This window comes from Saccopteryx bilineata, chromosome 5 (assembly GCF_036850765.1).
Source record: "Saccopteryx bilineata isolate mSacBil1 chromosome 5, mSacBil1_pri_phased_curated, whole genome shotgun sequence".
Classification (NCBI taxonomy): Eukaryota; Metazoa; Chordata; class Mammalia; order Chiroptera; family Emballonuridae; genus Saccopteryx; species Saccopteryx bilineata.
This window is the reverse complement of record NC_089494.1, coordinates 137,394,634-137,411,910: the sequence shown is the minus strand read 5'-3', so window position 1 is coordinate 137,411,910 and position 17,277 is coordinate 137,394,634. Positions and strand designations below refer to the sequence as shown.

The 17,277-nt window shown below is 40.4% G+C and overlaps 1 protein-coding gene across 3 annotated transcripts in view; it reads right to left on the bottom strand.

The window, feature by feature from the left end:
• Positions 1–17,277, bottom strand: part of ANKRD26 (ankyrin repeat domain containing 26) — a 99,786-nt gene that overhangs the window by 66,373 nt on the left and 16,136 nt on the right. For all 3 annotated transcript variants that reach the window (XM_066280250.1, XM_066280252.1, XM_066280251.1), the window contains exons 5-8: positions 16,171–16,244; positions 4,178–4,228; positions 2,954–2,987; positions 364–427 (exon numbers count right to left, since the gene is read on the bottom strand). In XM_066280250.1, the coding sequence (XP_066136347.1) occupies positions 364–427; positions 2,954–2,987; positions 4,178–4,228; positions 16,171–16,244 (223 nt within the window). The remainder of the gene's footprint in view (positions 1–363; positions 428–2,953; positions 2,988–4,177; positions 4,229–16,170; positions 16,245–17,277) is intronic.

The following is a 17,277-nucleotide window of genomic DNA, read 5'->3' as shown; positions in this document are numbered from 1 at the left end:
CAAGGACACTGGCTTGAAGCCCAAGGTCACTGGCCTGAAGCCCAAGGTTGCTGGCTTGAGCCCAAGGTCACTAGCTTGAGCAAGAGATCCCTGGGTAAACTTGAGCCCCTCCCTGCCTCTGTCAAGGCACGTATGGGAAGCAGTCAATGAACAACTAAAGTGAAGCACCTATGAGTTGATGCTTCTCATCTCTCTCTTTCTCCTCTCTCTCTTTCTTCTTGTCTCTCTTTCTAAATAATAATAAAATAAAATAAAATAAAATAAAAAACAATGATAGGTAGACCACTACTAAATTTTAAGAGTAAGAACTACACAAAACTACATTCAGAGCAGAAAAATTAATTTCATGAGGCAACACTTTACCTTGGTATCAAACTCGAAGTCTTCATCGTCTGATGGAGGCCAGGAATCATCAATGTCAGGTTTGCTGGAAAGCCGTTAAGAGTGAAAATATACAAAAATCAATCAATCAATCAATAAATGACTTCATTTCTTTAAAAAAGCAACCAAGAAAAATGAGTAAAAGGTCAGCTAACTGTGGACTAAAGGAACTTTCTTGATATATTGATAATTAAAATTTGGCCTCTGTTTAAAAACAACTTTTAGTGATCTATTTCTCCCCCACCTCTCCCAGCCTATGAAATAGTCAACGAAGACTCACTCTAAGTTCCTGTAACAAAGGGTGACAGCCAATATACAGGCAAAGCCTGAAGTTAATCTGTTTTCACCAAAAGTCCTGAAGGCTGAATTGAAAGTCCAATAATTTGCTGACATGGCTATTGCTTCCTGAAATGGAAAAAATCTGATGATCTAAATCCCGGAGGAAAGATACACTGTTTTTTCTGCACTGTCTGTCCTTGGTTCAAAGACTGATCTATGTCCTTCAGAAATGGCAATCTTGGTTTTTTTTAGGATGGAAAGTGCTTATTGAGGTGACTCCATTTCATCCTTTTACACTTTTACAGGGAGTTCCTTGAAATGTTTAAGAGTTCAGTGTCAGAGAACAAAGTATATGACGCCTGCGTTCCCAGCCCCAATCTCCCTTCTGCAGGCTCCAAAGCAGTCTCCAAACTTTAAATCCTCAGCCTCAAGGCACAGACTCCAGAAACAAGGATAGGATCAAATGACCCCAAGTAGGAGCTCTCTAGTTCCCTGCTCCTGGAAAACAAGCTAAAGGGAGTCTCAGCCATGACTCATACCATAGGCCTGTTACCAACCACCCAACTCCATTAGTGACTGGACAGCCAGTCCCACCCAGCCCAACCTCCAAGTACGTGGGAAGGACATCAGCTAAGCGGGAGAAGAGGCAGAGAGGTGAGGAGACACCTGCCGGCACCACAGCCCTATGTAGCTCAGCAATCTCCTGTCTCCTAGGACTCAAGGGGATCTAAGCCCCAATCTGTAAGTTGGGGCGCAGGTAGATGACACCACAGTCCTGTTTTTGATAAGGGAAATCTTCCCAGTGGCTCAAATTATTGTAAAACCTTTCAATAGAAACCGAATTTTGCTAGTTTTTCCAATTAAGCAAACAAAAGAGCAGCAGCCTCTTCAGGACTCCCTGGATCCCTTTATTTTAATCTGCCTTTCTAGACAACTACCAACATCCTGTGGCCTCCCTTCTTGTAACTTATCTTTAACTTGTCATAAACCCCAATATTCGGACCTCTTTTCCCTCATCTGATCTCTCATCTCTTTTCAAAAGCCCATATTCCTACGCCAACCCCGTGTTGTTCCTCTTAAAACTTGGATTTCTTGCTAATTCCATCCTTATTTTCTTCCACTGCATTCACTAAACCCACTCCCCTACTTTTCTATTATTAAAACACTCACTTACAATATGACAAAGGAAATCTGAATTTACATTCATTTTCCACCATTTACAATATCCAAATAAGTCACTTTAATCCCTTTGAGTTTCAAATTTCCCATGTGAGTAACCATTTGGCCAGGATGTTAAACACAGGCTGAAGTACTAAGGGTGTTTTGATGAATGAATCACTTAGATTCTTTAAACTGAAATTCTATGTGCTTTTGATTCTGTCTATAGAAAAATGGGGAACACATAGCTTGCAAAGTAGGAAAAAATAACACAATAAGAGAAACGTCAAGAACAGCAGCAAAAAAAGTTAAAAAAAATTTAGTCATGAAAAAAAGACTAAGAGAGAAAATTAAAAACTTGATACAACTAGGCAGTTAGTAGCCTAAAGGGAAAAACCATACTGAGAAGTTAGTAAGCAGAGAAATCAACTAAAAATACCCTCTAAATAGATGCTGAATTTAATTAACATAACATGGTCTATACATTGATATTCCTCCATCATAGAAAAATAACTCATTTCAAGGAGAACAGATATCATTATACCGAATAACACTTGGCTGATTAGGTCTTCCTTAGGTAAACTCTGTGGTTCTGTGGCCATAGCTAACTGAGATGTGCCTTTAAGTCTTTGATGGAGAAAACAAAGTACTAGTTTTCACTGCTGTTGTCAAGTACACTACGACAAAGCCTTGGGCTAACTGGGCTCAGCAAAACTCTCACAGAGTTACCACAGTTAGATCTGGCTTTCTGAGTTGATCTGAGCTGCATCTCTACCCTGAGGCCAGTGCTGCATAGGCCCCTGTCAGTGTATGCTGAGGGACAATAGATGAATTTGGAAGCTAAGTTGACAAATCATGGGTCAGCCACTTGTTAAGTATGGGATCAGGGGTCAATCAATCAACCTTCTTGGACCACAGTAACCTAGTTAATGAAAAGTATGCTAAAATAGCACAGCTACCTTGCAAAGCTATTGTCCCATAACAAATGTTAAATACTAAAACAGTGTTTATCTAGCCCAGGGTAGAACACTCAAGAATTGTCAGTTCTTTTTATCTGTATTCCCTGAGTTAACATAAAATGTTTGAAAATCCTTAAAATCTAAAAAAGAAAAGAAAAAAATCCATAAATTCCTACCTCCTTAAAGAGTCTTCTTCAGAACTCTCATTCACTATTAAAGAAAAAAGTAAAATATATTTTAAAATAACAATAGAAAAATACAGGACTTGAAAAATACCAGCCTTATGCTTTGTTAGAAAGTATTTTGGGGGGAGCACACCTGAAGACTATATTAGAGTGAACATTAATGATACTGTTGGTAGGCAATTAATACATTAAGAACGTTATTCCTCTCCTTGATATATATCAAATGCAAGGAAAAAGAGATTGAGGTCTATCATAATTTGAACTGCACTTTACAATGATCATAATCCTAACTAGACCCAATCAGACTGACAGAAAATAGTTTCATTAGAAGAATCAGTACCATAAATGAACAATGTCAGACTTAAAGAGAATAACTTTTCTGGATGCCTAATATTAAGAGCAGTTAAAAGACTGTACATTATTCTCTATAACATAATTTCTCCAGCTCTTCAGGGGAGACTGTTTGGTTAGGATGATACATTCACAAGGAAGCTTGGTGTAGAGACGCTACACTTTGCAGCATGGCAAAACACAGGAATCAGATTCTATCTGGCCTTATTTCCAGTTGCGAAAAACTCTGTGATTTCAGTTTCATGAAGTATAGCCCGCTGAGACTGTCTCCTTCCATTGCTAGAGTCTCCCTGGAACCCCCGCATAGAGCAGGATGGTCTGAATGCTCAGTGCTCTGTAGCACGGCAAGATGCTGTTTTCTCCACCCTCCCCAGTAGGTGGCAGATGCCTATAGAATTTGTGCCTTGTCAGCTTGTAAGGCATGTGTCCTCCGACCCTGTTCTTATGAACATCAACAACAAAGGCCACAACGGACAGACAACATGTGGGATAATTACATTCAATTACCTTGGGACATTAATTTTTTTGAACATTCAAAAATATACCCACTCTATGATTCCAACTATATGTCATTCAGGAAAAGGCAAAACTATGGAGACAGTAAAAAGATCAGTGGTTTCCAAGGGTCAGGAAGAAGAGAGGCATGAATAAGCAGAGTGCAGAGGGCGCTTAGGGCAGTGAAACGATTCTACATGATACCATCATGGTGGACACATGTCACCATACATCTGTCAAACCCACAGAATGTACAACACCAGGAGTGAACCTTAATGTAAATGATGGTCTTTGGGTGACAATGATGAGTCATTATTTGGATTGATGTGTTAGACATGATGATGGTCAGAAAGTAATTTCACAGAATACCTGAACTTGAATTTGTTTTTCTTGATACTTGTTTTGGAGATTCTTGTAGATCTATATCCATGTGAACAAAAGCATAAAAGAAATAAATGGAACAATGATGTCAGAAAATAATGTGAAACAAGCAGCAATCCCATTTTAATCAGAATAAAAAATAAAGAATTCCAAATGATTGACAATATGTTCTATAGGATGAAACTCCCTATAAAGAAAATAAAAACATCACACTGTTAATTTTCTCTAAGCTGGCTTTAATTTCTTTATATAATAGTTGTGAATCATTCAAGCAACTGGAATAACTACAGAAAAACATATAATTATCATATATAATATAATAATGTACTAATGATTACAGTTATTTTTATTTATTGCTATCTTTTTCTTTATTTCTTATTAAACTAAAAAGAGGTCACCTATTAAAGACAGTTTTAATTTGTCTTTGGGTGATGGACATATAACACAATCAACAGTTCAAATGCTATAGAAATATTTATCTGAAGCCTATGTACTCTTATTGATCAATGTTACCCCATTAAATTTAATTTTCTAAGTAAAATTTCTTGAAATTAAAAAAGAATAAAGACAGGATTTCTCTGGCTCATCTCATGGACCAGAGAGCTCTGCCCGAGATACGCTCTTAATAAAGTTTTTGTTATTCCACACTCGAGTCTCTGGGCTGCTGAATGGCCCTGTACATCAGCATTCAAAAAAATTTTTTGAGAGACAAGATGGTGATGGAGTAGGCAGACATACCAACTTCCACCTCCCAAAACCAAAGTAGATTACAAACTAATTTTAAGAACCATCATTTGGGCCCTGGCCGGTAGGCTTAGTGGTAGAGTGTCAGTCTGGCATGCAGGAGTCCTGGGTTCAATTCCCGGCCAGGGCACACAGGAGAAGCATCCATCTGCTTCTCCACCCCTCCTCCTCTCCTTCCTCTCTGTCTCTCTCTTCCCCTCCTGCAGCCAAGGCTCCATTGGAGCAAAGTTGGCCCAGGCGCTGAGGATGGCTCTGTGGCCTCTGCCTCAGGCGCTAGAATGGCTCTGGTTGCAACAGAGCGACACCCCAGATGGGCAGAGCATCGCCCGCTGGTGGGTGTGCCGAGCGGATCCCGGTCGGGCGCATGCAGGAGTCTGTCCGACTGCCTCCCTGTTTCCAATTTCAGAAAAATACACACACACACACAAAAGAACTATCATCTGGAAAAACCAACTTTGGATTAAACTAAGAGGACTCTTCAACCAAAGAACACTGAAGAAGCCACACTGAGATTGATAGGAAAGCGGAAACATGGAGAGGGCTGCCCAGCTCCCCGGAGCAAACGGCAGCCAGGAGAGACTCGTGTGGTGGGAAGTGAGTTTAGCAGAGAGGGGAGAGTCCTGAGTCCCAGGAACAAAGCCCCAGCCTGCAGCCCCAGAGACTAGAAGACGCATATAAACAGTATTTAGCTGGATACAAGTCAGATTACTATTTGAGAGAAAGAGACTGATTTCTCAGATCCAGGATTCTTCTTAAAGGGACCGCGCAGAAAACCTCTCTCACAACCACTCACCCGGGGCTCCGGGAAACGGGGAGAGAGGAGAGGACCAGAGTAACAGGAAGGGAGTGTAATCTAGGAGGCAAAGGGAGAAACACTTTGAGAGACAGCTACCCTAACCTCTGGAACAAGTCACTCCCCAAATCTGAAGTGAGTATTTCCCCTGGAAACAGCAATACCAGCAAAGGGAAGCAGGACACCAGCCAAACAAGCTCTCCCCCGGCACTCAGACCAGAGTTGCTTAGAAGGAGGGAGCTTTTGGGACTACAGTAGTGAGTGTTATGGTCTGAGCTGCAGCACCCGCACCCCACACAGCTGAGGGCTCGCCCAAGAGAGGGCGGCAGCGGGATGCAGAAGTGCGATTCTGTCAGCAAGGGCGGAAGCCGGCTGGCTACCACTGAGGCCTAGGTGTGAGCTCAGTCTTGCCTGGCTGGAGAGGAGGGGGCGTGCAAAAGTGGTCAAGCCCAGCAGCGGGCAGCCTGTAATCCAGCCTGGGGGGGGGGGGCAGGAGCCCCGGAAGGGGTGGAAACCTGTCCTTGAGCAAGGGCGCAGGAGCACAGCGTCGCCCCGCCCCCCGGAACAGAGGCTTGTGGCCTGACTTGGGAGCCGGCTCCTCCCATGGGAGTGGAGCCAAAAGCCCAGAATAGGCAGAGTCTCGCTACTGAGCATGGGCACACAGTGCTGCCAGGCCTGTGGAGCCAAGGCTTCCATCCGATGAGCGGGCTCCTCCTGCAAGGGCGGGACGAAAGCCCGGAATCAAAAGGAGACCTGCAGCTGAGCAAAGGTGTTCACCCCTGCCCTCAGGGCCGAGCATAATGCCACCCACGGGGGCGGGGATTGTACACCCAAGCACGTGATCACAGCCACTCTCGTGAAGGAGAGACGGAGACCACAGCAACAGCCCCAGTGGGCTGGCACTGGCAACGCCCATACCCGAATGACCTAGGCAGCAGCAGCAGAGGGAGTGGCGGGCCTGCAGAAAGACCACAACTAGAGAACACAGAGGCCACACCAAGTGGACTCCGGTAGCCAAAATCTTCTTTTACACAGACAGATTGAGAAGGCAGAGAAATGCAACACAAATGAATCAAGAGAAATACCCAGAAGAGGACCTGAATGAGTCAGATATAACCAAATTACCATATGCAAAGTTTAAAATAATGATTGTTAGGATGCTCAAAGATCTTAGAACAACAATAGATGGTCATTATGAACACCTAAATAAAGAGATAGCAAATATAAAAAAAGACATTGAAATAATAAAAAATAATCAGTCAGAAATGACAAATACAGTATCAGAAATGAAGAACACAATGAAAGGAATTAAAAGCAGGATGGATGAAGCTGATGATCAAATCAGCAGCTTAGAAGACAAGATAAATGAAGGCACAGAAGCAAAGCAGAAAAAAGAAAAGAGACTCAAAAAGTCTGAGGAATCTCTAAGAGAGCTCTGTGACAACATGAAGAAAAATAACATTCACATCATAGAGGTTCCTGAAGAAGAAGAGAAAGAACAAGGGATAGAGACTTTGCTCAAACATATCATAGCTGAAAGCTTCCTTCAATTAAGGCAGGAAAACATCTCACAAGTTCAAGAAGCACAGAAAATTCCATTAAAGAGAAACCCAAAGAAATCTACACCAAGACACATCATAATTAAAATACCAAAGCTAAGTGATAAAGAGAAAATATTAAAAGCTGCTAGGGAAAAAAAGACTATCACCTACAAAGGAGCCCCCATAAGGATGACTTCTGACTTCTCAACAGAAACACTTGAAGCCAGAAGGGAATGGCAAGAAATATTCAAAGTAATGCAGAACAAGAGCTTACAACCAAGACTACTTTATCCAGCAAGGCTATCGTTTAAAATTGAAGGAGAAATAAAAAGCTTTACAGACAAAAAAAACTAAAGGAATTCACTACAACCAAACCAAGGCTGCAAGAAATGCTAATGGACCTGTTGTAAACAGATCAAAGGAGAAAAAGAATATAGCAAAAGAGAAATACAGTTTGAAAGAATAAAATGGCAATAAACAACTACATATCAATAATAACCTTAAATGTAAATAGATTAAATGATCTGAACAAAAGACATAGGGTAGCTGTGTGGATAAGAAAACAGGACCCATACATATGCTGTCTACAAGAGACACACCTTTAAACAAAAGATGCAAATAAAATGAAGATAAAAGGATGGAAAAAAAATATTTCATGCAAATGGAAATTAAAAAAAAGCTGGGGAAGCAATACTTATACCAGACAAAATGGACTTTAAAACAAAGACTATAGTAAGAGATAAAGAAGGTCACTACATAATGATAAAAGGAGCAATCCAACAGGAAGATATAACCGTTATATTGATAAATATCTATGCACCTAATATAGGAGCACCTAAATATCTAAAGCAGATTTTGATGGATTTAAAGGGTGAGATCAACAGCAATACTATAATACTAGGAAATTTCAATACCCCAGTAACATCACTAGATAGATCCTCAAGAAAGAAAATTAACAAAGAAACAGCAGGCCCTGGCTGGTTGACTCAGTGGTAGAGCGTCGGCCTGGCGTGCAAGAATCTTGGGTTCGATTCCTGGCCAGGGCACACAGGAGAAGCGCCCATCTGCTTCTCCACCCCTCCCCCATTCCTCCCTCTCTGTCTCTTTCTCTCTCGCAACCAAGGCTCCATTGGAGCAAAGGTGGCCCAGGAGCTGAGGATGGCTCTGTAGCCTCTGCCTCAGGTGCTAGAATGGCTCTGATTGCAACAGAGCAACGCCTTAGATGGGCGGAGCATCGCCCCCTGGTGGGCATGCCGGGTGGAACCTGGTCAGGCACATGTGGGAAGTCTGTCTGACTGCCTCCCCATGTCCAACTTCAAAAAAATACAAAAAAGCCCTGGCCAGTTGGCTCAGCGGTAGAGGGTTGGCCTGGCGTGTAGAAGTCCCGGGTTCGATTCCCGGCCAGGGCACATAGGAGAAGCGCCCATTTGCTTCTCTACCCCCCCTCCTTCCTGTCTCTCTCTTCCCCTCCCGCAGCCAAGGCTCCATTGGAACAAAGATGGCCCGGGCGCTCGGGATGGCTCCTTGGCCTCTGCCCCAGGTGCTAGAGTGGCTCTGGTTGCAACAGAGTGATGCCCCGGAGGGGCAGAGCATCGCCCCCTGGTGGGCAGAGCATCGCCCCTGGTGGGCGTGCCGGGTGGATCCTGGTCGGGTGCATGCGGGAGTCTGTCTGTCTCTCCTCGTTTCCAGCTTCAGAAAAAAAAAATACAAAAAAAAAAAAGATATCTTCAGAACCTTTCACCCTAAAGCAGCAGAATATACATTCTTTTCAAGTGCTCATAGTACATTCTCTAGGATAGACCACATGTTAGGGCACAAAAGTGCTCTCATAAATTTAAGAAGATTGAAATCATATCGAACACTTTCTTTCGATCACTCATATCGATCACAATGGCATGAAACTAGAAATCAACCACAACAGAAAAACTGAAAAATACTCAAACACTTGGAAACTAAATAGCTACTCCACCCCTCCCCCAATCCTTCCTCTCGGTCTCTCTAGAAACAGAAAACCTAAACAGACTGATTAAATAGCATTGTATTAAATAACGAATGGGTTAACAATGAGATCAAAGAAGAAATTAAAAAATTCATAAATGAATGATGAGTACACATCAACTCAAAATCTGTGGACACAGCAAAAGCAGACCTGAGAGGGAAGTTCATAGCATTATAGGCATACCTAAAGAAGCTAGAAAAAGCTCAAATAAACAACTTGACCCTGCATCTAAAAGAACTAGAAAAAGAACAGTAAGTAAAGTCCAGCTAGTAGAAGGAAGGAAATAATAAAGATCAGAACAGAAGTAAATGACATAGAGGCTAAAGAAACAATACAGAGAATCAATGAAACCAGAAGCTGGTTCTTTGAAAAGGTAAACAAGATTGATGAACCTTTAACCAGACTAACCAAGAAAAAAAGAGAGAGGACTAAAATAAATAAAATTAGAAATGAGAATGGAGAAATAACTGACACAACAGAAATACAAAATATTGTAAGAAAATACTATGAAGAACTGTATGCCAAAAAACTAGACAATCTAGATAAAATGGATGAATTCCTTGAAACATATAATCTTCCAAAAATTAATCTGGAAGAATCAGAAAACCTAAACAGACTGATTACAACAAAGGAGATTGAAACAGTTATCAAAAAACTCCCAAAAAAGAAAAGTCCTGGGCCTGATGGCTTCACAAGTGATTTCTACCAAATATCCAAAGAAGAACTAACTCTAATCCTTCTCAAGCTATTTCAAAAAATTCAAGAGGAAAGAAGACTTCCAAGCTCCTTTTATGAGGTGAGTATAATTCTGATTCCAAACCCAGGCAAAGACAATGCAAAGAAAGAAAATTATAGGCCAATATCCATGATGAATTCAGATGCTAAAATCCTCAATAAAATATTAGCAAACCGGATCCAGCAATATATAAAAAAAATCATACACCATGATCAAGTGGGATTTATTCTTGGGAGGCAAGGCTGGTAAAATATTCGCAAATCAATCAATGTGATTCATCACATAAATAAAAGGAAGGACAAAACCACATGATAATTTCAATAGATGCAGAAAAAGCATTTGATAAAATCCAGCACCCATTCATGATCAAAACTCTCAGCAAAATGGGAATACAAGGAACATACCTCAACATGATAAAGGCCACCTATGACAAACCCACAGCCACATCATACTCAATGGGCAAAAATTAAAAGCAATCCCCTTAAGATCAGGAACAAGGCAGGGGTGCCCCCTTTCACCACTCTTACTCAACATAGTTCTGGAAGTCCTAGCCATAGCAATCAGAGAAGAAAAAGAAATAAAAGGCATCCAAATTGGAAAAGAAGTAAAACTATCATTATTTGCAGATGATATGATATTGTATATAGAAAACCCTAAAATCTCAGTCAAAAAACTACTGGACCTGATAAATGAATTCAGCAAGGTGGCAGGATATAAAATTAATACTCAGAAATCAGAGGCATTTTTATACACTAACTATGAACTGTCAGAAAGAGAAATTAAGGAAGTAATCACCTTTACCATTGCAACCAAAAAAATAAAGTACCTAGGAATAAATTTAACCAGGGAGATTAAAAACTTGTACTAGGAAAATTATAAAACATTGATAAAAGAAATCAAGAAAGATATATACAAACAAGTGGAAGCATATACCGTTAGGAAGAATAAACATCATTAAAATGTCTATATTACCCAAAGCAATTTATAAATTCAATGCAATACTAATTAAAATATCAATGACTTGCTTCAAAGATATAGAACACATATTTCAAAAATTTATATGGAACCAAAAGAGAACAGGAATAGCCTTAGCAATCTTGAAAAGGAAGAATAAAGTGGGAGGTGTCACACTTCCGGATATCAAGTTATACTACAAGGCCATTGTACTCAAAACAGCCTGGTACTGGCATAAGAACAGGCATAGAGATCAATGGAACAGAACTGAGAACCCAGAAATAAACCAATACTTTTATGGACAACTGATATTTGACAAAGGAGGTAAGAGCATACAATGGAATAAAGACAGACTCTTCAATAAATGGTGTTGGGAAAATTGGACAGCTACCTGCAAAAAAATGAAACTAGACCACCAACTTACACCACTCACAAAAATATACTCAAAATGAATAAAATACTTAAATGTAAGCCATAAAGCCATAGGCATCTTAGAAGAAAACATAGGCAGTAAGTTCTCCAACATCTCTCACAGCAATATATTTGCCAATTTATCTCCACAGGCAAGTGAAATAAAAGACAGGATAAACAAATGGGACTATATCAAACTAAAAGCTTCTGCACAGCTAAAGACAATAAGAACAGAATAAAAAGACAAACTACACAATGGGAGAATATATTTGACAATACGTCTGATAAGGGGTTAATAACCAAAATTTACAAAGAACTTGTAAAACTCAATACCAGGAAGACAAACAATCCAATCAAAAAATGGGCAAAAGAAATGAATAGACACTTCTCCAAAGAGGACATAGAGATGGCCAATAGGCATATGAAAAAATGCTCAACATCACTAATGATTAGAGAAATGCAAATTAAAACCACAATGAGATATCACCTCACACCAGTCAGCATGGCGCTCATTAACAAAACAACACAGAATAAGTGCTGGCGAGGATGTGGAGAAAAGAGAACCCTCCTGCACTGCTGGTGGGAATGCAGACTGGTGCAGCCATTGTGGAAAACAGTATGGAGATTCCTTAAGAAATTAAAAATTGAACTGCCTTTTGACCCAGCTATCCCACTTTTAGGAATATACCCCAAGAACACCATAGCACTGTTTGAAAAGAAGAAATGCACCCCCATGTTTATGGCAGCATTGTTCACAATAGCAAAGATCTGGAAACAGCCCAAGTGTCCATCAGTGGACGACTGCATTAAAAAGCTTTGGTATATATATACTATGGAATACTACTCAGCCATAAGAAATGATGACATCGGATCATTTACAACAACATGGATCGACTTTGATAACATTATATTGAGCGAAATAAGTAAATCAGAAAAAACTAAGAACTATATCATTCTATACATAGGTGGGACTTAAAAATGAGACTCAGAGACATGGACAAGAGTGTGGGGGTTATGTGGTGGGGGGGAGGGGAGGAGGGGTTTGGGGGAGGGCAGGGGCACAAAGAAAACCAGTTAGAAGGTGACGGAAGACAACTGGACTTTGGGTGATGGGACTGCAGTATAATCAAATGTCAAAATAACCTAGAGCTGTTTTCTCTGAACATATGTACCCTGATTTATCAATGTTACCCCATTAAAATAAAAAAAAAAGTAATAATAAAGACAGTTTTAACATGGAAAAGTCAAAATGTCAAAGAAACTTCTTTCAAAATGTAGAAGAGTTGGGCCCTGGCTGGTTTGCTCAGTGGTAGAGCGTCGGCCTGGCGTGCAGGAGTCCCGCATTCAATTCCCGGCCAGGGCACACAGGAGAAGCGCCCATCTGCTTCTCCACCCCTCCCCCCCCTTCCTCTCTGTCTCTCTCTTCCCCTCCCGCAGCCAAGGCTCCATTGGAGCAAAGTTGGCCCAGGCGCTGAGGATGGCTCCGTGGCCTCTGCCTCAGGCGCTAGAATGGCTCTGGTTGCAACAGAGCGACGCCCCAGATGGGCAGAACATTGCCCCTTGGTGGGTGTGCCAGGTGGATCCCGGTCGGGCACATGCGGGAGTCTGTCTGACTGCCTCCCTGTTTCCAACGTAAAAAAAAAAAATGTAGAAGAGTTATCCATGAATATTCTATCAAACTCATCATGTATGGAACAAAACTAGTTTTCCTTGTTGACCTGTGGCTTCTCCCTGTGCATCTGATCTAGTCCTATTCTTTATGTCCAGTTTAAATGCCAGGGCACAACCAGAAACCTGTAAATGATCTTACATTTTCTCTCCCCAGTAACATTTTACATTCAGTCATCACTAAATTCTGACTGTACCTCTTTTCTGTCCCTGCCTTATTTTGCCACTGCCCCTATCCTCGTCAAACATGGTTTCTTAAAAGATGGCTTTCAGCCCTGGCCGGTTGGCTCAGCGGTAGAGCGTCGGCCTAGCGTGCGGAGGACCCGGGTTCGATTCCCGGCCAGGGCACACAGGAGAAGCGCCCATTTGCTTCTCCACCCCTCCGCCGCGCCTTCCTCTCTGTCTCTCTCTTCCCCTCCCGCAGCCAAGGCTCCATTGGAGCAAAGATGGCCCGGGCGCTGGGGATGGCTCTGTGGCCTCTGCCCCAGGCGCTAGAGTGGCTCTGGTCGCAACATGGCGACGCCCAGGATGGGCAGAGCATCGCCCCCTGGTGGGCAGAGCGTCGCCCCCTGGTGGGCGTGCCGGGTGGATCCCGGTCGGGCGCATGCGGGAGTCTGTCTGATTGTCTCTCCCTGTTTCCAGCTTCAGAAAAATGCAAAAAAAAAAACAAAAAAAAACAACAACAAAAACAAACAAACAAACAAAAAAGATGGCTTTCAAAAGGAAATAAAAACCACTATCAACTATTATTGCTATTTCTAAAATGAATAAGGTTTTTAGAGCCAAACAAATAAAAGACACATAGGCCTAGAAAAAGACTACATTTTAAATTGAGGTTCCTGACTTTTTTTTTTTTTTTTACAGAGACAGAGAGTCAGAGAGAGGGATAGATAGGGACAGACAGGAATGGAGAGAGATGAGAAGCATCAATCGTCAGTTTTTCGTTGCAAAACCTTAGTTGTTCATTGATTGCTTTCTCATATGTGCCTTGACCGCGGGCCTTCAGCAGACCGAGTAACCCCATGTTTGAGCCAGCGACCTTTGGCTCAAGCTGGTGAGCTTTGCTCAAACCAGATGAGCCTGCTCTCAAGCTGGCGACTTTGGGGTCTTGAACCTGGGTCCTCCGCATCCCAGTCCAACTCTCTATCCACTGCGCCACCACCTGGTCAGGTTTCCTAACTTTTTTATTTCAGCATGGATGGACGAAAACTTCAGAATGAACTGATGCTAGTGCAAGGAAAATTCTACCTCCTTTTTTGAAACTCTAATTTCCCATCATGGACTTAAAGTGTCTGGCACATACTACACACCAATAAAGAAGAACAAATAAAGATAATTATAAGCTCCTAGTGGGCTCTAGCACCTTGTTAGCACTGAATAAATTATAGCAAATAATAAAAAATAAAAAGGACAATAATATGAAGGGCAGTGACTGTGCTTTGAAAATGTTTGTATTCTGCAACATCAGAATAACATTTAGTACCTCAGACACTTGAGAGTTAAATAGTAAGCCATTAAGTAGGCAAATGAATAAATGAATTTGGAAGTTTTCTTTGAAAATTATGTTTTAAAAATTCATAGAAATAATCCAGGGACAGCTCTGTGATATTATGAGCACCTTAAAGATCAAAACTCTATTTCTATTTCATCTTTGTGTTTCCTCTGTCTTGCAAACCCATCCTACACACATTCTTTGGTAAAGGTGCACTGAGTCCCAGGTGTCCTGCAGGTTAGCTTGCACCAGGCACCAGTGCCACCTCTAGGGAGCACAGGAGTGTTTTGTCATTGTGAATTAATTATCTTTGTGCTTTCATTACAATTTGTTGAGTGCTGAGTTGGGCTAAATATTATAATAATTATCTTTTTTACATTTTTTGTTTAGTTGAATGTATTAGTGTGACCTTGGTTAATAAAATGATATAGGTTTCAGGTATGTAATTCTATAATACATCATCTTTATATTGTAAGGTGTGTTCACTAGCCCCAGTCAAGCTGAATATTTATTGTGACTATCTTTTGACCAATGGCAACAAAGCATCTTGTTCTCAAGAAATCAGTGTCATGACAACTATTCAACAAACTGAAGAAAATATCTTGGTCTAATGAAGTCAACATATTTCATCCAGTTTTGCCTTATGAGAAATGAAGCTGATAAGAGTGAGACCTTGTTGGTATAACAACATGTAAAGCGACCTAAGCTTCTAAATAAGGCATCACCTTTCTACCTTCTGCATTATCGGTAGGTATCTTTAAAAAACAATCTCATTGGGATTGCTGCACACTAGTCAGTTTTATAGCTCTTACTGTTTTCCATTTGCTTATAGTCCCAGGAAAGTATTGTTGAATTCCTTTTTTTTTTTTTGAGAAAAATTACTATGTAATAACAAGTATTTGTTTATGACAAGTAATACATTTGTTATAAAAATTAAACAAAAGATCCACTTTTTTAACAAGTCCAATTTGCTATAATGTGATTATAGAGGAAACATACAACATCCTAACTTAAAAATCTTTTTTACATTAAGATATCATATAAGATTTTAGGGGTCATGACTAAATAAATGAATTTCTTTTCAGGCAACAGTGGCTCGGATTTTAAATACCTACAATTTAAATTAATTAATTAAGTTGGTTGGTCTTTTGAGAGTGAGAGAGACAGGAAGGGAGAAAGAAGGCAAGAAGCATCAACTCATAGTTGCTTTCACTTTAGTTGTACATTAAGCCTCATACATGCCTTGATCAGGGTTGAGCCAGTGTCCCCTTGCTCAAGCCCATAACCTTGGGTTTTTCATTCCAGAGACCTCTGGACTCAAGCTGGCGAGCTTTGGGATCGTGTGGATGATTCCTGCACTCAGGCCAGTGACACCGCACTGACGAGCCTGCAGTCAGAGCCAGTGACCTCACGGTTTCGAAAGGGCGACCTCAGTGTCCCAGTTCCATGTTTTACCCACTGTGCCACCAATGGTCAGGCTAAATAAATAACCTACAGTAACTTTTTAAATAATTCTGATACTAGACTAGTAAAAAAAGACAGAAAAACTAAAAATGCAATTTACACTTTTTTCACTGCTCTTTCATTATCAAAACTTCCTTATTCTTACTTATTCAAGAGTAATTCACTATCAGAAGTCTTACCAAGATGTTTGCTGCTTTCAAAAGACTTCCTAGATCTCCTTTCTTCTTTGCATTCAGAAGTGAGTTGGTGATTGCTGTGTATAAAAAACAATGACAAATAATATTGCTACTTTAACACTGATATAAAAGTATTTTACAAATATATTAAATTCTTAGAGTATCTCAGATAATATCAGAGTTAATATTAAAACTTTAATTATACCATAAATTAAAAAATTTTAAGATCTATAAACATTTTATTAAGTATGTAACTAAAGAAGTATGTAATTAAAGAAGAAAAAAGTAAAAGAAGAAAAAAGATGTAACAGTCATGATTCCAGGGCAGTACATATAGCTCAAAATTAATTAGAGGCAGCCTGACATAATGGCAAGTGTCCTGAACTCAGACATCCCGGCTCTATAACCAACAGCTTTTTGTTCCCAAACAAGTAAGTCACTTCTCTCTGGCTCACAGTCCTCTACAAAACAAGGATCTTGATGCCTTATTTTACAAGGTTGTTGGAACAATTATGTGAGATAATACACCAAAAAGAGAAGCTCAAAGAAAGAGTAAGTCAAAGGGAAAATTCATTCATGAACTATGTTGAAACTATTTTGGAATCCCAAATAAATCCCCCAAAATGTGGAGTTTTTACATGTTTAAAACATTCAAATGTTCTCATTTTCAGAAAATGTTATTAATTTGGTTATTAGCTGTTCTTTCCTTGTGGTTTGTAGTTCAGGGCATCTCAACTATTATATAACTTGCAACTCATTTATTCATAAATATAGTGCCTTGTGAAGTCAGATAACATAATGCTCCCCTATTATTGTAGCTAATCAGACCACGGCACAAAATGAACAGAAGTCAGGACCTAGCCCGCACTAGTATCCCTCTCTATCTACCCAACCTCTGAACCAGATCTTTACAAGAATAATGCTTAGTCTTCCTGTCCATCCCCAACTGATGTGGGAAATACAGTCCTACTTGTTGCACATGCATATGATGAGGCATGGATGGGGCCTTAGCAATTCTAATGCCCAATAATCTACTTTAAATCCAAAGCTTTCTATTGACTGCCTTTCATGTGAGGCATAATATCAATATTCTGAAACATTCAAATCACC